At 33.9% G+C, this 22,657-nt stretch overlaps 1 protein-coding gene across 9 annotated transcripts in view; it reads left to right on the top strand.

Annotated features, from left to right (window-relative positions):
* Window positions 1-21,790, top strand: part of LOC129575988 (probable 3',5'-cyclic phosphodiesterase pde-5) — a 43,047-nt gene extending 21,257 nt beyond the window's left edge. For 2 of the 9 annotated variants that reach the window (XM_055460281.1, XM_055460285.1), the window contains 8 exons: window positions 12,775-12,840; window positions 14,295-14,472; window positions 15,283-15,631; window positions 17,103-17,329; window positions 17,428-17,988; window positions 18,155-18,473; window positions 18,561-18,719; window positions 18,808-21,790. In XM_055460281.1, coding sequence (XP_055316256.1) covers window positions 12,775-12,840; window positions 14,295-14,472; window positions 15,283-15,631; window positions 17,103-17,329; window positions 17,428-17,988; window positions 18,155-18,473; window positions 18,561-18,719; window positions 18,808-19,317 — 2,369 coding nt within the window. In that variant the 3' untranslated portion in view covers window positions 19,318-21,790. Of the gene's footprint in view, window positions 1-7,456; window positions 7,711-12,371; window positions 12,406-12,774; window positions 12,841-14,294; window positions 14,473-15,282; window positions 15,632-17,102; window positions 17,330-17,427; window positions 17,989-18,154; window positions 18,474-18,560; window positions 18,720-18,807 lie in introns of all 9 variants that reach the window. The other 7 variants (XM_055460282.1, XM_055460287.1, XM_055460288.1 and 4 more) reach the window with 6 other exon arrangements.
* Window positions 21,791-22,657: the final 867 nt, after the last annotated feature.

The raw sequence follows: 22,657 nt of genomic DNA on the forward strand, positions 1-22,657 counted from the left end.
GCTACTGAGCACGAGAGATGTGTGTGCGGCTTTTGTGAGCGCGAGATCCGTGTATGCGTCGCTGTTGCAACCATCGATATGCTAGCATTAATGCTGTGCCTTAAAACATGCTGCTTCCTAAGCAATGCAAATGCGAACGTCTGGTTTTAAGGGGAGAAAAATGTATCGAAAGTGTTGGGGATGAAATTTTTAACATTCGAAGGCGAATTTGGTGTATACACTTCACACGAGTTCACCATGGTATCCCACGAAAGTTGCGCCCAAGCATGACATCTATTGGTGTGGAGAGATTTTCTAACCGAATTGAAGGCTCAGAACAATTTCTCTACGAAATAACATGTAAATGTGGAGAAAAGAAAGAGAACTAAATTAACTTCATTTAAAAAACTAGATATTAGTTCTTTACGCAAAAATAAGTCTACAATCCCATACAATATAGTATAGTACGGTTGCGCCTGATCTATTTATAGAGCCTTCATTTATCTTAAAATTTATCTAAAATTTGACAATAGATAATTGGAAAAATATGAAGAAGAGATAAAGATAAGATAAATCCGCAAAATGAAATTTTCATCTAGATAAGATAAAAGATAATATCTTATCTATCTTATCTGGTTATCTAATCTTAAGATGTTATCTCAACCAAACACTGCATATCATACAGTTTGAAACAGTCTAAATTTTTTCCCGTAAAAATGTCAAATAATGATATGCTATTTTATGCGCTGAACTACGATATCAAATTATTCGCCAGACTGAAACAAGTGTATATCAAATTGCTAGTTACATGATTCCTATCCTATTCATATTACTTTTCCGCAAACTTTGTTTGTTAAGGAAAAGTAATGGTTTTACTCGCCAAAATTTCATAACTCCTTCTCTTTTAGAAAGTGACCAACTAATTTTGGCAGAAAATCAGTACATCGTCCAAAAATCGTTTTAAAAAATCAGTACAAATCAGTACATCCATGAAAAAATCAGTATGAAAAATCAGTACATTGGAAAATTCCATAAAATCAATAAATTTATTGCAATCTTATATTTATATTGAAGACATATGTTGCAGCGAACGTCACTGGGTTTTGGATTAGGAACATTTCGGATAAATGGGAATATTTTTCGCGAGTTCCGGATTAAAAACACATTTTCTACATACATTCACACAAGAACTTTGTAGAATTTTCTAGGAAATGAGTTGATTTTTGTATGCTAGAATAATGTTATGTAAATTAAAATCACTGCAGAAATTGCCTTCTTGTTTCTTCGGCTGATGTGTTCTGCTTCGAATCTCGTTTGAAACTAAATTGTCTGAACGATTTTTGATAATTATTGTTCGTGATTGAAAATGATAAATGATTCAGTGCCATCAGAACATTTTGAAATGATATTTCAGAATCACGACTCTGTCATATCAATTTATTCTGAGAATGGGACGTATAAACAGTCCGAATGCAAACATAAACAGTTATAATTGTTTATGAATGTTAGCTCATGGGTTATCGAAATGAACACTTTCAAACGGCGTGTTTAAAGAGACGTCTGCGAGTTGCAATCATTATCAGCATAATAATATGTTTACATAAAGCCGTCTGCATATAAGATTTTTCGGTAGTCGGTTTTATACACACAAAAGAATTTTATATGGTATAAATGATTCAAAGGCAATTCGAAGTAATACAAACACGAGGCAGTTTTTACATTTCAGTGAACAATGAGATTGTTTTTGCTAAGTGTAAATGATTAATTAATGCTGACGTATTAAAATAGCCTAACATTCGTCGTTTTTACATCTTTCGTCGAAATTTTTGAAGCAAGAAAAAAAAATAAAGAATCAAGATTGAAAAATAAGTACAAATCAGGACAGAATTGAAAATCAGTAAAAATCAGTACGTACTGATAAAGTCGTCAAAAATACGCTCAAAATCAGTACTGCTCACTCAGAAAGGAATTAGTACGATTCACATATACCAATGGTGATCTGTCAAAGTACCATCATTACTATTGGCGAGAGTGGCGATTTTTGCTCCCAAAAACATGTTGTTTACTATGTGTAAAATGTGTAAAATTGCGATGTGCGTATGGCGTCGTCCGCGTCCAAGCTTTTTGTTCACCGGATATCTTAAAAAGTTTACAAGATAATTGAGATCTGTAAAAGCCACAAGTTTTGGCATGTTGAGACAAAGCTTCGGATCGATTTTGAACTCATTTTGACCGTACACGAAAAAAGCATTTTGCAGGGTTTCCGTCAAGACAAACTGATATTTTTTTGCAAAAATAATGGGAGCCTTCAAACAACCGAACACCTACTTACCCGTAAATTTGAACCAAAATCGACATTTCTTGAAATTTTCCCTGAAAATTACACTTTTGTAAGAAAAATCACTCGGAGAGCCATTTTTTTGGGTTTCGGTCAAGGCAAACTGATGTTTTTTTGCCAAAATAATGGGAGCCTTCGAACAACCAAGCACCTACTTGCCCATAAATTTGGTCCAAAATCGATATTTCTTGAAATTTTTGAAATTCTGTTCGAAAATGACACTTTTATATGGAAAATGGTCGAATTTTTCAAGGTCAAAAGAGATATGAAAAAAGTTTCCATTTCAATTTTGGTTAAACCAGAGACTGAAATTTTCGGGATCTTCCTCTTCTTCTTATTGTGAAATTCAATTTTATTTTGAAAACGCAATCTGACTTCTAAAATTGTTCTAGCCTGAAATAACTAAAAATTGATCTAGAAATTGTTTCAGGATGAAAAATTTTAAACCCACATTGCGTTTTCAAAATAAAATTGAATTTCACAATAAGAAGAAGAGGAAGATCCCGAAAATTTCAGTCTCTGGGTTAAACATTAAGCGGGGAGTAAACTAAATTTCTGCGGAGCGGAAAAGTTTGGATTACGTATGTAATTCGTTTTATTTAACGGTTCGCATACGTCGGCATCGTACGGTTTGTTACGACAAATCGGCCATTATAACCTTGAGCTCAACTGAATGCGAAATATGATAGGCAACGATAGCTGAAATTTAAGATCCAAAACTGTGATCAAATTCGGGAGCAAAAACCGAATCTATGTCTGGCTTTAGTTAGCGTTCAACAAGTAAATTTATTTTAATCATAAGTCACGATAATTTCAGCAAACCGAAATGATGTTTCTTCGATTATCAAATGCTTTCGAGTGATCCAAGTGGAAAAGAAATACATCAGACTGAAAAGTTACGCTATTTTATCAATTATCACAATTTGTGATACCAATCAAATCTACATGATGATACCAATCAAACTTGGATTTATATGACAAATCGTGTATAAACGATAAAATATCGTGTAATTTCAAATAAACCAATGAATTGGTCAATACTATCACCCGATATACGCATCTGTCAAATGTGTGAAACATTAAAAATTACACGATATTTTAACGTTTTACACGATTTATCATATAAATCCAATTTTGATTGGTATCGTGTAGATTCTTACAGATATTTTTCTGTGTGTAGGTGGTTTTACAAAATAAAGTTTAATTGTTCTGACGATGTTAACGTAATATATCGCCGTAGTAAAATTGAAAAATGTCTTTTTTCACGCGTACACACACACACATGCATGAACTGGATATTTATTGAATAAATAAACAGATTAGAGTTTGCTTGCTAAAATCATTTGCAACGTTAGTATACAAATGAATTGTTCAAAGTTCGCCGTTGCCAGTGCGGCGTTTTGAAACATTCAGATTCACAAGCAGATTTGACAGCACTCATATACACACTGTGCATTGCACAGTATGCTATTTAAAAACTAAACACAATATTTTCAATTTAATTTTTCGTTTCAAAACTTCAATAGCACCCTTATAAGACGCAAAATGCCAATTGTATGAATGAAAGTCAAATATTTTCTGTTTTTTCCATTTTAAGCTTTACTTTAAAGTTCTGTTCGACAAAAAGAATAGCACTCTTTTAAAAATGGCATTAATAGAAAATGTGTCAGTAATCTCTATCAAATCCGACAGCTAAAGATGGTATAGACCATTTCGTTGTTTCAAATTCATCGTATATAAATGATTTTAAATTAGAGTTCCTTAATGGATTCATTCATTAACTTCGTTCACTTATTCAGATTTATTCAAATTGAGATTTCAAATTTCGCAAACACGCAGTTCTATGAAATGTGACCGTTCCCAATTTGATTGTTTGGGTAAAAACTTTGCACACGATGTCCCCAGACATGGATTTTCGTATAATTTTATTAAATTTATACTCAAAATGAACATTCGACCGTTTCATTGTGGGCAGAATGTAAGCGTTCATGGTGGTGATGATGACGATGATGAGTAAATGAAAAATGCAGAGTGCATTAATAATATTGATATGTTTTGTTGTTGGAAAAGCTTCGCAAAATTCAATTTGATGGCACCCAATTTTAATTTTCACAAAGGCAGAAATGGAGAGAGAGAGAGAGAGCTTGTGATTGACAGTCCTTATAACAAGTGAGCGATCCTACAGTATAGAAACTCTTGTTTACCATAACTGATGCGGCTAATAAAAAATGGGACGCGCGCGCCAATGAAAATAACACCACATCCGATGTAAGGTAACGCAAGACGGCCGATTACACGGACATGCACTGTGTCTTCATTTGGAATCATTTGCATATTAACTAACATGACATTCTTTCAACTCGGTTATGAGGTTGTCATTAACTGTCAGATGGTGCGCGTTAGTTTTCAACATTGTTTGAAAATTTGAATTCAAAAGATAAGAGAATTAACAACAACAACATCCAAACCATCATCACTACCATCAGCAATGCCAACAAAATATGCTCCATTTCAATGGAACTTTCTATGGAAAAATAATAATCAAATACACCGCAATGCGTATAGCTGCTCATGAAACTGAATAATGATGATAATGATTCAGAGAAAAATAAAGATGATTTTGTTTTCGCAGAATAATTATTATTTAAAAAAAAAAACAAAGACATTCTTTTCTGTATTGAGACAGTTGATTGAATATTTAAAACTGTCATCTTTTGTCATTCATGCTTAACAGAGCTTAGATAAACAATATTATTATCATTACAAATGTTTTATGCCAAAGGTTCCTATGAATACATTTCACAAATGGTAACTGCGATAGTCGACTGAAAACTTTTTTTTCGTAGTTTTTCACTGATCGGATGCAAAATATTGCATGGATTGTTTGTTTATCTCAAGCTAGCTAGCAACCATTTCACCATCCTAATAGATGATGGCGATTGAAAGAATCAGGGAATGTTAATAATTTTTCTTCACTGAGTGAGATTAGAAAGAAAAAGCACCGTAAATGCTAACTATGCATTTGGAATTAATAATTATAATTGATTGCAATAAAATTTAAAAAGTTTTTCATGGTTCTTTTTTAAACTTTAACGGGAAAGTTCATTGCGCAAATTGCGTGGTAAATGTATATCAAGAAATATATATAGAATATCGCCCTCTTTTCGCCACACATATGCATGAATAAACGAAACAGTGAAAAAAGTGAACGTAGAAGAATAAGGGGGGGAGGAGGATAAAATTTTGCGCGAAAAACAACAAAGCACTCCGTGTGATGAAAATATCAAACATAAATTGAAGCGATTGCGGATTAAATATAATCTCTCACGTAAAATATTACATTCCACGTATTCGTTGATAGTTTGTCGAATGATAAGCACATTCATATTCAACAACAGCAACAACAACACCGAAGGCAACCAAATCGAACATCTGAATACAACGCAAAATAATGGCACGACAAGCAATCCCCGGCAAAAAGTCAAATAGATAATGGCGTCGAACGCATATGCTTGCGGGGATAGAGGACGAATTTATATAGCAATCAAGCCACTAGTACGATATTGGCACAATATCTTTTTTCATCATCCATTCGTGCGGTGACCTGGGGAAATTGTCGGTTGCTTTTTATTTCTTTCGGTAGAAATTGCCAAGTTGATTCTGTTGAGTGGTTGATGAAGTGTTCCACAATTTTACAAAGGTCTAAAATCGAAGAGAAAATCGAATTTAAAAATGAATTTCCGATAGATAATCTCATAGGAATGGAATAATCTAATAACCGCAAAATTATATGACAGGTAACATCAAAGCTTAGCTGAAGCCGTATATCCAAAATGAAAACAAAATATAAGAAAATTGGACCACCGCCACCCAGCAAAGTTAGTTCTTGGAAATAAAAACATCCACAATTGCTTCATTTGGCATAAAAATGAATATTCAATTTTTTTTACAGTCATTTATTATTTATCATTTTATTTAATGATAAGTAAAAATGGCAAGTTTGACTTTCACTTTTACTTCATCCAAAGCTGTCGACATAAACTAAACCTGACCAGATGCTGTGAAGTTTGACTCGAATCGCGTTCGCTACTTTACCTTTGACGTAAGTTCCTTCGCATTGGAACTGCTTGGTAAATGACGCGGCGATGAATGTGTTGTGTTTTGCGTAAATTTGAAGTCAATGCCCTGCTTTTTTCTTCTTTCCCACTCTCTCTATCTACCCATTTTATCGTGCTTTGACGTTTGCTTTCTCTGAATATTACTTCACTTCACGGAATAGTTTATCGCCTAACATAGAGAAAAACTCTTCCATGGCTTTTGATGCGCATGGTGTATGGTGAAAAACATTCTACGAACTGAACCAAAGTCAGGGTAACGAAAGCACACACAAATACACCAAGGAAAATTGGATACAAATAAGTTGACTAAACTTTCCTTGAATTTTCGTATCGGATTTATTGACTACACTGCTTTCGTGCATATGGTCGTTTCATCGCTCAAACGCTCACACTCCCACATCTTTTTCTATTGTAAACGGCATTTTTGCAGGACAATCAGTAATACGAAGTCAAAAGCAAATATATCACTTAGAAAATTATCGTTTGCGTATCATAGATGAGCTTTTTTCTTTCTGTCCACTTCGTTAACGACATTTCAATAATAATTTTCCTAACTACATAATGTGTCTCGTGTAATTTGTCATTCGAGATACAATTACCATTCTGGTCACTATAAAACGTGATGGTACATGTTTTTCTGACTTTAACGAAGGAGCAGAATACCATTTGAATTTATCAAACATAGACAAAAAAATGAACAGAACACTTTGCTAGTCATTTTCTTGCTGTGTCATAGTGAACACATTTTCCACATTTCAGCACGATAAGAAAGGAAATGCCAAGCTAATATTTCAATTTTAATGAGTTTGACTGAACAGAGATTATGTTCTTAAGCAATGATAGCAATCATTCAATTGGATTGACACTTTTTTTGCATAAAATGTCTGAAACATTTTTCAACTATATTTATTATCTTCCTGTCTTTCGATGGCAAAAAAATCGAACTCTAGAAACAGGGCCTCTCTTGAGGTTTTTTTTTCCCGCTTTTTGCATCAGTGAATTATTTTTTCTCTCGTCCCAGTTTTCGATCATTTTCACAAATCCAATGCTGATTCACAGGCAAACCATGCCCCAAACTCTATGTATCGAAATGAAGTTAGCGAATTGAAGACGAATTTGCTTGTTGTTTCATTTTCGGTTCGGAATACTTTGTCGGTTTTCCTATGTGTAACGTTAGCTAAGTGTTTGCACCACAACAAACACCGTCACAATAAATGATGTGGAACAGCTTCATCGAAAGAATAACTGAAATTTGGCGAAACGGAACAATGAGGCGTAAGTACATTTTGTGTGCGTGTATATGTGTATATGTGTATATTTGTTTCCTTTGCTGTCTTCAATATGTATTCACAATGTGGGGTTAGTGTGCGTCAGTGTTTTCGCATCTGATTAATTTTCACATTTTTTAACATTTATTCACCATTACAAGTGAGTTTTGACACCTGATGTTATACGCTGTGTGTGGTACGTACATTCCTAACTGTGCATAAGAGACCGATTTTTTGGTTCATTTATTCCACAAACCGAGATTGGCTGCGAATCGTTCAGACACACCGCATACGTAATGATGAATACGGCGTAGAACCTGAATACAGACTAAGGCGAAAAAAAACAGACTATATAATACTGAATATTAAATCGCAATAAAGTTGATAAAAATGAACGACGGAGATGCGTTCAAATGTGGTGTGTAGCAACCATAGAAGATAAAGTGGTCTCATATTTTTTTTTCACTTCATCATGCATACCACACAGTCGTTGTGCTTGCGTAGAAAAGTAGGAGACAACTTGGCGTTAATTGGCCCTGCCAACGAGATCTTCTTGCCGCTTTTTTTTGCGTACCAATAATGTGGATATTGATATTCATTTAAGCAAACGCACCATATTTTTTCCTTGACTTTTGGTGTATGAACATCGTAAAACATATATTTAGACAATCAAATGCGTTGAAGCACCGAACCAACAGATTTGTTTACCATTCAATGACTTTTTGTGGCTTCAAAGCTCATGCTGTACTTTAGTCGAGTAACTTTATATATAATATATAAATGAATGTGTTTATAAAAGAAAGTCTTTTAAGATTTTTGACTGAATTAATCAGCCTCTCTGATATCAATAGATAGAAGAATAGAGAATCATGCACATAGTTTGCTGTAACAAGTATGCGTCTGTGTTAGTTCAAACGTTGAAAGTATGACACATTGCACTTAGTCCCCAGGTGCCGCTGTATTGTTTACTATTTTCATGATCAGAATTGGCTGGAATTAATAATGAGTTTTTTCGAAATCTTCAAGAATGTCTAATTCAACATCAATTAGTTCACATTATTTTTGAAAAAATAAAATATTATCTGAAATTCCATATAAAAAAATTTCATTGAATCCAAAGCTCCCAGAATGCATTGACGAATCATGGAAACTTAAAAACCGTTTGTCCTATATCGCTTGCTAATCTTCCATCTTTCGCAATCATGTACTAACCTTCTGTCCTAGCTTCTGTCTTTTATTAATTTTTTCTTTCTCGAACGATCAAATTACGAACGGAAGTAGTAAAACAAGCGATTCCATGGAAATGGATAATTTAAATGAGAAAAACGGTAATATGACAAGAAGAACCGCGACCTCAATGGATATCATTTTATTGGGCGTAACAAATCTTCAATTTCAATGTACAAAACGTACACAGTACAGTACAGTACATTGTTCAAGGCAACGATGGCGTCAATGATACCGAAACTTCTTTCATTAATTCTGTGCGAGCGCAATGAATTTGCATACTTAAACATAAAAACATAAAGCATATTTGAACGCATGAGAATATTCTTGACCTGCGAAAAAAAATTCGTTCCGAAATGCCTCATATATTCGTATAGCAACAAAAGAGACTCAAGAAAAAAGTGAGCATAAAAGTGTCCCATGATTATGTTTGCATTCTCACTTTATTCATGGGACTCTTTAAGCAATACAAATATATGAGGCGTTTTAGTTGTGCATTTTGACTTGAGGCCTTTTTATGATAATTTTGATAACAAGGAATGCGAATTTCGATGTGGCGATAGCACCAATGGATTGGGCACAATAAATTCTGTATCAAAATCGAGAAAAAAAATTCAAACTTTTTTTTCGATTTTCGGCTGTATTGCGACCGTCTACATGGGAAGATTTTATGAAAACCCCGGAGCGCCGCTGCAATTGCATTGGATTCTATGGCCAAATGTACACATGGAAATATCTCGCAAACGGCTGGTTAAATCGGCAAAACGGACCATGATGTCGCCCCCACTGGGAGTGCAAACACCCGGCTGGTTAAACGGCCTAGAATACAAATCCGGTGGAATTTCAGCTGATCCATGGATTCTCAGGATTTGAGACACTTTTATGCTCACTTTTTTCTTGAGTCTCTTTTGTTGCTATACGAATGTATGTGGCATTTCGGAACGAACTTTTTTTCGCAGGTCAAGAATATTCTCATGCGTTCATTTGATAATAATGACAACTTAACGCAGACCAAATGACGCTCAAACATCACGGACACAAAAGAAAAACATGAAAAATGGACAATTTCAATGTGTATCTTCGGAACTAATTCAACTAAGAAAGTAGCTCAACCAAGACTGTTTGGTCTTGTCCCGTTTTATTTGTCTTTGATGATTTCTTGAAAAATGGAAGAAAAAAATTGCATTTGCAGTGCACAAAATAGTTTGAAATTGTATTTATTTCAATTTATAACCGACGAAAAACTCTTTCATCGCCACATCTCTTTGATCGCGTTCACTCTTTTTTGCTAGCATTATTAGGAAGTAATGCGTTTTTGATGAAATTACAACTGTTTATAATACGAATATTTTGTTCGTTGGATATGAGCCAGATCGCATAGAGGTCCTTGACATCAAATCGACATTGATTATTTCATTTCATTTCTCAGAAAAACAGATAATTGTGAATAGCGCTTCATACAATACACCCAAATAAATATTGCAATTGGTTTTTCAATATACGTCGTTCCTTGGCGAAATTCGGTGTTCTTGCAATAGATGCATTCTGAATTCAAGGAAAATACATAAACCATGAAAATTCACGTTTTTTTCCCTTTAAGCATAAAACGATTTAAAGTCAGCAAATAATAAGAGCGCTGTAATATGAGTGTTATTGTTCCATTGTTGTTAAAAGTGTGATAAAAATGACAAAAATCGTTAGTCGAAGATGTTTTAACGATGATTCGATTTGCTGTCGCACATCATTTTTTAGCATGTCATTTTCCACACAAACACGTACCGATGCGGTATAAAAATGCTTTTATTTATGGTGCGAACACCAAGTAAAATCTTCAGAGGGTTGAAATGCTTAAGGAAAATGATATTGTCAATTAAAATAGCAACACACACACCATATATCTGTATATATTGAGCCATAAAGATTATTATTGCAGGCAATAACAATGAAAACGAAAACTAAAACATAGACCATTATGTGTGAGCGTTATTACTGTGGATTTTTGGCATAGGTACACCGTCTATGTATATGTACATTCTACATTGGGTGTAAATGTGTTTAATAAACACTGTTTATTCTGCAAATTTATCATTCGGCTGGTACGTGTGATTGAAGTGATGATACTAATCCAAAGTGTAAACATGTAAACGATGACGATTTTGAATAGCTGAAATTCATGTTCTTCGTTTAGATGCAGACTCACATAAACATTCTCACGTACGCACGTATGTACATTTAAATTGCAACAATAAACAACAACAAATGTGATGTAAATTAAGAAATAACTTGGAAAATTTAGCTAATCTTTTGGATTTCATAAACATGAATTCACATGAAACAGAATTAACAGAAAATTTAAATATCCTTGTCAAACGCATTCGATGTCGGATTACACAGCCTATAGATAAAACAACAGATGTTGCCTTGGCAAAAAAAAAATGGAAATTTTTTTTCAATAAAATACGAGAGAAATTCTCTCTATCTAGTATAATGCAAGCAAACGAGCAAATTTCAAACAATAAAATTGACTAATGAAAGGTTCTCGAAATATTAGTACCTAGAAAGTCTAAAGGTTACTTACGTTTCGGCCATAAATGCTGTGGCATGGAAATAAAACCAACAATGAAAAATTTATAGCATGATCTAATAAAATCTTGACAGCTGTGCATAATCACATCCCTTTGGAACCTTTCAACACATGCATATATAGTTTCATGGCTCGAATTTGCACAATTAAAACCAACAGTGGAATACTTCGTATACTGATTCATGTATTCGGTTGAAACTCGGTTGACCGAAGCGCCATCTAAAGAACCGATGACGAGTTCGTGGTGTCTGTATGTTTTACTTCAGTATGACGTTTGACAGAACGGAGAGTTTACTTGATTGCATTGTCATTTGCCTTAGATTATCTAGGTGGTGTTTGCGCTCAATATCAGTTGTCAAATTCAAAGTGAATAGGAGAGTTGATTAAAACACACGATAAACCTAAACCGATTTATTTTATTGGTATGCAGACGAACATTCGGCCAAAACTCGTAATATTTTTCCAACTTACTCGTAATACTTGTTTTACTCTAAATTAAATTAATATTTTACCACACAATTTTACAAACAATTAAATGTTAATTAATGAAAATGCAATCATGTTTTGGTCGCTTTGGAATATCAGTTCTGTATAAGGGTAAAATACGTCGTTAGTTTTTAGGCAGGTGTAACAGAACATTCTAACATTAGCATTTAATAGTAGTAATTCACGAATTAATGGAATCGTCCATCATCGAAATTTATTGATTGTTGTAATTTAGTAAGCGCCGTCACGCACTCAACTTGTTTACACTTTCGGCCAATCGAAATACTCGAGCTAATATTCCACTCGAAATGTTTATTGCCGTTTTAATTAAACGATTGTTATTTTTGTTTTTTTTTTCCCTTCTCTCGAAGGTATCATTTACGGTGTGTTGAATTCCAATAAGAGGTAACCCTTTAAATTTTACGAATTTTCTAACAACCCATTCGAAAGAATATGTTTTGGCGCTTCTTATTACCTTTTTCGATTTATTAATAAGATAAAAGCGCTTATGTTGTCATTAAAGTTTTCATTCTTCCTGCTTCTGTTCACTATAACCATCCATGCCTTTTGTGAAAAGGTATTTTATTTCAGAACTAACTTGGTATTAATTGAAATTCTTGGTAGAAGCGTGTACTCTACAGCGGTTTTTCGTTGTTGTTGTTTAGTTCATTTCTGATTGCGAATAAAACGAATTCACCACGATCACCACTAAAACAATATCAAGTGTATATTGACAAACCCATAAACTAACGAACTTTATATTGTTTCTTTCAGGTACTTACCAGAGCAATGGGAGTACAATGTACGAAGCGAACACTACATACACTAGATCCTCATCAAGTGAGTAATTGAAATGAACGCATTTCTGATAGCTGATATGGGTTTTATTTTCATTATATTGGAGGAAACAATGAATGAGAGTCCGCAATACTTTTTCATGTCCACCCGAATATTTCAGTTCACCCTTTAATTTTAAATTTTTTTATTATAAATTTGGTCTTCTCTAAGAATTTTACAATTTTGATCAATTTGTGTGCGCAACATTTTCCTAATAGATTAATTGACACTATTCATGTTAATACATTGAACGAAATGGTTATATTCAATTAAACCAAACCACAAACAGTGGCAAACTGATAATATCCATATCCTTGCAACAGACACTGAACAAAGTATTTTGCGAGGGATAAATGAGCATTTAATAATTCACTATCTGAAAGTAAGCGTTGTGTAAGCTTAGGTGTTTGAACAGATGTACAATCCAGCTTAGCAGTTAGGCGTTTTCATTTATGAGTGAGAAGACATGATATGTTTTTATTTTTGTAATTAGGTATAATGCTGGAATTAGCTTTCGAAGCAACCAGTAAGAATTGGCAATGTAAAACTAAATGGCGAACATTTTACGTCTGTTATGGACTATATATACTATGTACAGTGGCAATGCGTTGATATAGGCAGACTTGTTGAGAAATAACGGTAAATAACAAAAAAAAAAAAAACAAAAATCCCATTCTTGGGATAAATATCTGGCTGCGCATACAAGAGCCGACCTCGATATGTAGCAGAACGGAATGTCTGCAGCAAATTTTGACGGACAATTTATTATGGACTATGGAAATATATTTTAGCAAAATCTGAGAAAAAAATCTCATCTTATTGAAAAACAAGACCTTGAAGCTTGTAAATTAAGGGGTTTAATTAATTTGATGTTTCTCATCGAATTATTATCGTAAGCACTACATGGAATGAAGTTTCAATCGTTTCAAGTCCCAAAATCATTTTAATATTGTCAAATATAATTAACTAAATTTATGTGATGATATTGTATTCTTCACTTATGTGTTTTATGTACATTCAATGTGAATGATCATCGTACATTATTTCATATTGGTAACGAAAAAAGTGTCAATTTTTTTTTTTGAGTTATCTCAAAAGTGAATTATATGAACATGATTTCATTTCATTTTTGCAATTAGGCGTAATTGCTTTATTTGAAATAAAAAATATGGATGGTAAAATAAATTAATTTACGGTCCAAAAAAATGGCCTAAAGACTCTTAAAATTTTCTTAGAAAAAAAAACAACTACAGTAGCCTACATTCCATGTAGTGCTAAAAATGGATTGGTTAATAGCGTATAGTATAAAATTATATAATTGTTTAGGGTCTCTGAAATTAGAAATTGTACATACAGTAGCAGGTACATGAAAAAATGACATAACATAACGAGAATTACATTAAAACGAAATTTGTCTCGTATATTTAGATTTGTAATTTATTGTTGATTTCTTATAGTTACGGCAGATCAAGTTACTTCATATCTTTTGGAAAACCCAGATTTTCTCGAGAGACACATAATGAAGGAAATTGAATTGGAGCAACTGGAACGATGGATGATACGTCGAACACAACAGGCAAAGAAAACAGCACCATCAGCAATGGGTAAAAATGGGCGAAAAACGAGTTTATCCAGGTAACTTATGCCAGCTTTAAATCAAGTAATTATTTGAACAAGGGCACTAATTAAATTCACGATCACCACAATTTTAATCACCGATTAAAATCAATTAAAATGCATATCAAATGTTCCACATACGAAAACACAATGATCAATATGTTTGAAAATTTTAATTGACAAGACAACCAATGCTTAAATGTCTGGTGTCGACCAAATTTTTGCATATTGACCGTTGTTTTCTCAAAATCCAATTATTTGCAATTTTTCCCCATTTTTCTGTTGTGTTTTCATTATTCTCGTTGAAATTTATTTTTTTCTTCAAGATTTGTCATTTGCTTCTTTATACATTCAATCGAAAGAATAGGACGTGATGAAGACTAATCACGATCTAATTCTCAATCACCAAGCTCTCATCTCACCATGCTTTTTTACGCTTCGAAATGTTTATATCATTTTGTTATACGCCAAAAAAAACACACATTTACACACACATCTGTTCATACAGTTCAGTTCAGTTCACACAGCTTCTGGTTTAGCCTCTCACACTCAAAATAACAAGTCTTGCTGATGATTCGGTGGAGAAACGAGACACAGTTTTACACTCACAAATATCGTTGTCTGTTGCTCACTCTCAGTACTTTCTCTGTCACTCGATCTCTATTTCCACTGAATCTTTGAAACAACAGAAAGAATCGTCCCTAATTCTTTAGACACTGCGCCTGTTCTTCTCTCTCTCTCTCTCTCTTTTTTCTTCTTCCCTCTGGTCTCTTTTCGTATTGTTTTTTTTTCTCTGTCTCTTTTCCCATTGCGCACAAAATGTAACAGATGTATTTATAGATGGAAATTCTGCGTGCATGCCGATAAACGTCAAATGCTATTGGACCTGACACATTCATTGCAATTGCATCCAACTAAAGCGCACGTATTGTGGGAACTATCGAATTGCATATCATCGGCTGTTGGTGCTGACAGTTTTCGCTTGTATTTAGCTGATAATGGTAATCCAGACGCACTTAACCTATATATTGGCCACGATGGCGAACCAAAGATGCAAAAAATTAAATGCGATAGCCATTCGATACCCACATACGTTGCGAGAACTCGTGAGCCGGTGCGAATATCGAAAGATGACCAATCGATGGATCCACGGTTTCCAGGCAGTTTTGAAGATGAGGTAAGAGATTGGTTCATTCACAGTGCATCGATTTGGGAATCATTCAATTTAATAATGAGCAAATTGCTACGCATTTCGATGTGGAATTCGAACCACGTTTGTTTATGCAAATAACTTGAACCAACCTCAACGAAGCGATCCGATGCGGTGTATTAGTAGCATTAAAATAATTAAGTAATGATGATTCGACACATGCAGGCTTGTCAGATGATTTTGGAGAAAAAAAATAGTCGAAATAGCAAAAAAAAAATTGAAATAGCAAAAAAAGTTCAAAGCGAAGAAAAGTGCAAATATCCATACAAACCGTTAATAACATCGTTCCTAAGGTCAAAAAATATTCGTTTCTTTTCGTTTTTTATTGATGAATAATGAGAAAAAAGTGCATGCCAATGATCTATTCACTGAAATATCAATATCATTTGTTTATAAACATAAACGATGTTCGACACTGCAAAAAAAAACAACGGGTCATTATTTCTTTCCGGACTTCTGTCTTTTAGCTCTTGACAGATTATCAATTTCGTTTTGAATTGCTTGGAGTTCTTCGCGTTGTTTTTTGCATTGTCAAACATGGCTTGTGCTGTTGTCATTGTTTCAAAGTTTTTAGTTTTTAATCCAGTAGATAACATATTTTCTGCAGCACTAGTTATCTCATCAATACTCGATTTCTTATCATCAAATCGTTTCTTGACTTCGTTGATTTTTTCCGTCAACTCATCATTTTCGAGTCTACGTTTCAAAATCCAACTTTTGTTGCAATTCATTGAATTTCGTTTTCATTTGATTTTGATGTTTAACCGTGCCCATGTGTTGTTCTAATGCAGCAAATCCTTTGCTTTGAACATGAACTGTTGCCGGGCTTAAAATATTTTTAAGTTCGATATTTTTGCCTTCGAATTCCACTGAACGCTTTAGCCATTCTTGGCTGAATTTAGTTCCTTTGGCACTCATTGCTGAAAGATGACTGAATTCAATCATACGATATTTCGCGCAATTGTCTTCAATTCGAAACGTTACTTACATTGATTTTTCGAAGCTTCGAAGAAATCCATGAATAACAAACCCAGCAAAATAATTCTTTGCTGAGTTAGCAAAAAAGCCAATCAATATATACATTGATTATCGATTGTTTCAACGAAGTATCTCAAAAATAAACAAAACGAATTTTGTCGCCAGTAAATTCAACAGCTGTATTTGTTTGATTTCTCAGAGATTTTAATGATTCATGTTGATCATATTGCATTTCAGTACCGTTAATTTTTTATTTTCATCATAAATTTCAAAATAGCTGAAAATAGCAAATTTTTAATAGCTACAATTTTTAAAATAGTCGAAAATAGCTAAAATAGCTAACGTGTGGCAAGCCTGCACAGTGTCTTCGTGATGTTTCAAGTGCCACGACTTATGCACACAACAGATTAGATCCATACATTCGATTTGCTTTTACCTTCTCTTCATTCGATTTCACCAGGGTAACGTTGCTCACATAATGTGTCAGGCAATCGCGCAACCGGATGGAGCGTTAGTTGCTGTGCTTGAAATTCTGCGTCGTGACGATGAAGAGGCATTTCATGAAGAGGACGAAGAAATTGCTTATAGTTATTTGGTGTGGGGTGGCATTGCATTGCATTATGCGCACCTCTTTTTGAATATGAATAAGCAACGAAAATTAAACGATTTTCTCTTGGCTGTCGTGAAGTAAGTAACCATTTAAATACAATTTGATTTCCGTTTCAGAGAAGAAGCAGAAGAAAAAGGATTAAAATCCATTTGATTTTATTTAAAAATTGTCACAGGTCTATTTTCCAAGATATGGTTAGCATGGATATGCTAGTGATAAAGATTATGAACTTTGCACAGCGATTGGTTGACGCAGATCGTGCTTCATTATTTTTAGTTGATTCGAAAAGCAAGGAATTGTATGCAACCATCTTTGATGTGGGTGTTGTTGGCTCCAATGCACCAGAGAATTGTGATTCAGGCGAAGAGAGTGCCATACAGCCACCATCGAGAGAAATTCGGTTTCCAATCGGTACTGGAATAGCTGGACAAGTGGCTTTGACCGGTGAAATATTAAATATCAAAGATGCATATTCTGATCCACGGTTTAATCGATCAGTTGACGCAATAACCGGTTACAAAACCGAGTCGATATTGTGCATGCCGATTTTTATTCGAGGATCAGTCATTGGCGTTGTACAAATGGTAAATAAACGATCGGGATGCTTTACGACCGAAGATCAAGAGGCTTTCGAAATGTTTGCGGTGTATTGCGGTTTGGCTTTGCATCATGCAAAATTATATGACAAAATTCGACGGTCCGCACAGAAATACCGAGTAGCGCTAGAGGTTTTAAGGTACGAAATTCAAATATTCTCTTTTAAGAACAACACATACAGATATGAATTTAATGAGCAAGAGAAGAGACCGTAATTTCAATTTATTTAGTAGTTTTTGTGTGTATGTGCCTATTAATTCTTTTTCTTGAGTGTATCTATGCTTGATTGAATCTTCTCTCCGCAGTTATCATAACACCGCTTCGGAAGAGGAAGTAAGAAAATGTCTAGAAGGTGGATTACCCGATAGCGTTGTCGATATCGATAATTATCACTTCAATCCGTTTGCCTTTGATGATTTTTTGAAAGCTAAATACACCATATATATGTTTATGGATCTGTTCGGGTTGCATCGCTTTGACCAACAGAGTTTGATACGATTTACGCTGACAATTAAAAAGAACTATCGACGTGTGCCGTATCATAACTGGACCCACGGATTTTCCGTCGCCAATACAATGTACACTGTTATCAAACGAAGTGAAGATGCTTTTCGGCCAATCGAAGTAAGGGATCAATTGAAATGATTACGCTTATGTGTACTAACTGGTATCCCTTTGACTGACTGATTTTACGATCGACTCTTTTTCCAGCGATTGGCGTTGTTCATTGGATCACTGTGTCATGATCTGGATCACCGTGGAAAAAATAATAAATTTATGCTAGACACCGAATCTCCGTTAGCTGCAATTTACAGCACATCGACCATGGAACATCATCATTTCAATCAGACGGTTACCATTTTACAGCAGGTTTGTATGCATTCCAATAGAAAGAAAAAAAATTACTAAATAGAAGATTTTTCTTTACACACACACACACATACAAACGCACACACAGGAGGGACATAATATTTTCGCGAAACTAAATAGCAACGAGTACAAACAAGTGCTTGGTCTTATAAAACATTGCATTTTAGCAACCGATTTGGCTTTGTTTTTCCCAAACAAAGCCAAACTCTCAATGTTAATGGAAGAAGAGAAATTTTCATGGAGTATATTGGAGCACCGGATGCTGATGCAGGCAATATCGATGACAGCCAGTGATTTGAGTGCTTCGACGAAGCCATGGGATATCCAAGTACAAACAGTGAGCGTGATTTTTGAGGAATTTTATCAACAAGGTGATGCAGAGCGGGCAGCTGGGCGGATACCAATTTCGATGATGGATCGAAATCAACCCGATCAACAGGCCGCATCACAAGTTGGGTTTTTGACTGGCATTTGCATTCCCTGCTACACACTTCTTTATCGATTGATTCCAGAAACGTTTCCACTTCTGGAAATGTGTCAGAAAAATTTGGACAAATGGAAATCGATTGCCGAAGAAGTCGTTGCGAAAGAAGGATAAAAAAATAAGATAAATCATGGACCAAATCACTTGGCAATAAATGTGGCAATAATTGTTCACTTTGTCGGATACATATATATATATTTTTTGGGTTAATTTACACTAAAACGCAGTAGAATGAAGAATGAAAGTACCGATGAATGAAAAGTTAAACCATGAAGATAACCGCACGATCGAAAGTCCTTAAATCACTTTTCCCGTGCGCATATGCTGACGAAACATAAAAAGAGCATCAAATTTCTGGGCGCAATTTAATACATCGGATGGGATAGTGAAATAATTGTTGTACGCGTACCTAGTTAATATTTTTCACCACTTGCAAATGAACTTTTCATAACAAGTAGCACAACAATTTAACAATTTACCAATTTAAAGCAGTACAGTCTATCAAACGACCATCAGCCGGCCTGAAAGCAAAATCAACTATTTCGATGAAGATACAAATCCAAAACAGAATTTGTCCATTGCATTTTTGAACGTTATGCAATTTGAAAAGAAGAGCATAGCGATAAATAAATGTCTTATTGAAAATGTAAGAAACATTATGATTAACAAAAACAAATTATCTATTAATTCAATATTTAAATTGTAAAACCATATAAAAACCAAATGATTGTACCACTTGTTTTGACTTTGTAAATAAACTTTTTTTAAAAGTAAATGGAAAAAATGACACAAACAAAACACAAATCAAACTGAACTATTACTAAGGATCGTAAAGACAGGGAAATAACAATTCATATAGACAGTTTACACAAAAAAATGATTCTCAATTCTCATCAGTTCTGTAATTTCAGAGATCTCATTTTGTATACGGCTATATCTCGAGATATTAGTAGCTCCTATATTTGGGCGATAGCTGTGCATATTTTTTAATAGAAGCTACCGAACGAATGCACAATTTACATTGCCAATATATTAGTTATGTGGATTTTTGTTTTGTTTTTTTTTTGTTCGTAAACAAATCTGCCCATCTTTTTACATTGCCACTGTACACAGTTTTTATGTGCAGTGCACATTTCGTATGGACATAAACTGTGTACAGTGGCAATGCTAAAAGATAGGCAGATTTATTTACAAACAGCAAAAAATAAACAAAACAAAAATCCCCATAACTAATTTATTGCACATACAAAACAACATTTTTTAAGCATAAAAGTTTTATTCGTGAAATGTCATTTCACCAATAGAATATTTCATTTGTATTGGTAATTTCAGTACATGTGCCAAATTTGCTAATACTGCCTATTGTATTGAATTTACCAATACAAATGAAAAATTCCATTGGTAGAATCATGTTTCACCAATAGACTGTCAGGATTCAAAAATATAATCTATTGGTACTTTTACATTTCACCAATAGTATTGGCAGGGTTCACCAATTCAGTTTTGTCTGTGTGGCAATGTAAAACTAAATGGTGAACATTTTACGTCTCTGTACTATGTACAGTGGCAATGCGTTGATATGGGCAGACTTGTTGACAAATAACGGTAAATAAATAAAACAAATCTCTCTTGCTTGTGTTTTCTCCGTTGTTGTGTCTTTGTTTGTGTATTAATTCGGTAACTGCTATTAAAAAATATGCACAGCTATCGGCAAAAAAATAGGAACTACTAATATCTCGAAATATAGCCGTATACAAAATGAGATCTCTGTGTAATTTTCATTTTTTTGAGTGCTAGCTTTGCTAAAAATGCATGACTTCAAATTATAATTTAATTCATAAACAAAAAATCGAAATAAAATGTATTTACGAGTAAATTTACTCTGAAATCCGTTTAATTTAACCCTCTAATGCATACAACCGCCTTTAGACGGGTAACATTTGAACATCTGTATAACTTAAACGGTTTAAGTTAAACCGTGCATTGGATCACATTGCTTTGAACGGCATTTTTGTTCTTTAAGGTGTCTTCTATAATTTTGTCTTTTACACTATTCGTCTACATTAAGCGGTTGTTGTGTTATGAACGAAAATGTGCGCAAAAACAAAAATTTGACATAATATATTATTCCCTTCCAAAATTATACACATTTTTGACACTTTTAAACAATGGATTTGATTGTTCTCTGATTTATGTCAATCGCATTTCCTGACTAAACCATGAGGAATCCAGGATTATGAATGTTTTTTTTAATTATATATATAACCAAAAATTAATCAAGTACTAGTACTCCCAGCCCTGGGAAAAAATTAATGCATTATAGGGTTAAGCTGGACCCATTGAAACTAAATTTCAATCGTATCAAATTGTATACATTTTCTCCTCCTCTATTCGTTCCCATTTCGAAAACCGATTTTGAATTTCAAAACCAATATTTTCTAGAGCTTTTCTTTAAATCCAATAATTGATGTTTACATGGCATGGAAATGGAGATTTAAATGTTGAATGTGTACATCAAAAAATCTTTGTATAATCCAAGCAAATATCAAAATGATTTTAATAATAAAATATATTTAAAAAAAAAAAACCAATTATGTTTTTTTCTATTGAGTAGCCAACCGTGGGAGCTTTTAAATTTGAAAGATTGTTTTTCTTCCGGGAAAACTTTTCCGCCAAAATGTTTGCCAAATGTATGTAGGAGCGGAAAAAAAGCTTCGGAGAAAGCTTTTCAAAAGCTAGCGCCTAACGAGTGAGCTCCTTTTCACGAAGACATTTGAATGGAGTTGGTAGTAGATCTTTTGTTTGCTTTCCTTAAAATCAATATTGCTTGAAAAAAAAAACCTTTGAATGGTGTTATACAATGTGCATAAACTCATTGTCCTGATGACTTTCAACATAGACCTATGTAGCGTTATTCGACGGAACTTTGAAATTTTTCGTCCAACTTAAATATGAAAAATGAACATCAAATAAGCCGATTATCTGAATTGTTTCGATACATTCGCTTCAAAAGCAGTTGTAAATAGCTGACATTATAACCATAGCAACTGGATGATGATTTTTTTCTTTTTTTTTCTTCCTTTTCTCGTGTGTCGCTTTTACAGTTGGGAGAAGCTGATAATGGGATGTAATTGTCGTGGGTGTACATTGCTTATATATCAGTCTCTGTTGTGTGTGACACAAGAAAGGCGGAACATTAAAACTGCAGTCATTATCAAATTGATGCCGGAACAAACAATAATAGATTTTTTACCCAATAAATGGAATTGAGTCGGTTGAATTCATTGCCAACTGGTTCAAACTAGGGTATCTCGTCAGTTTCAAATTTATTTAGATACATAGAAAATCACTTTAGTCATTCAAATGCTTTTCTTTTTTATTTTGAATCCTAATTTTCAAACCATCAATCGAAATTAATTGATTGGGACTTTCGAAAATGTGTTCATCATTAGTT

The sequence above is a fragment of the Sitodiplosis mosellana genome, unplaced genomic scaffold (genome assembly GCF_009176505.1).
Source record: "Sitodiplosis mosellana isolate CC-2019 unplaced genomic scaffold, AAFC_SMos_1.0 Smas_scaffold_6170, whole genome shotgun sequence".
Lineage (NCBI taxonomy): Eukaryota > Metazoa > Arthropoda > Insecta > Diptera > Cecidomyiidae > Sitodiplosis > Sitodiplosis mosellana.